Here is a 226-nt window from a genome sequence, read left to right on the forward strand (position 1 = left end):
ACCTGTAGCAGCAGAGAATGAGAATCCAGAGCTGCTGACTCCATTCAACACAGTGAAAAGAGTGAAACTATATTCTGTCCCAGCAGTCAGACCAGAGACCACATGTTGAACAAATGTTTCTCCAGCAGCAGCATTGATGTTCTCAGAGACAGGAGCTCCATTGACTTCATATTCCAGTCTGTATGTTGAGATGCCATCAACCTTGTTCCACTTCAAAGTTATACTG

General features: G+C 43.8%; 1 protein-coding gene across 1 annotated transcript in view; it reads right to left on the minus strand.

Annotated features, from left to right (window-relative positions):
* The window catches only part of LOC106943177 (receptor-type tyrosine-protein phosphatase H-like), a gene marked incomplete at both ends in the record, with an annotated part of 15,768 nt that extends 15,552 nt beyond the window's left edge, over positions 1-216 (minus strand). The window contains one exon of the mRNA XM_015026520.1: positions 3-216. Coding sequence (XP_014882006.1) covers positions 3-216 — 214 coding nt within the window. The remainder of the gene's footprint in view (positions 1-2) is intronic.
* Positions 217-226: the final 10 nt, after the last annotated feature.

Source organism: Poecilia latipinna, unplaced genomic scaffold, assembly GCF_001443285.1.
Source record: "Poecilia latipinna isolate Pla-1442-1.1 unplaced genomic scaffold, P_latipinna-1.0 Scaffold4952, whole genome shotgun sequence".
Lineage (NCBI taxonomy): Eukaryota > Metazoa > Chordata > Actinopteri > Cyprinodontiformes > Poeciliidae > Poecilia > Poecilia latipinna.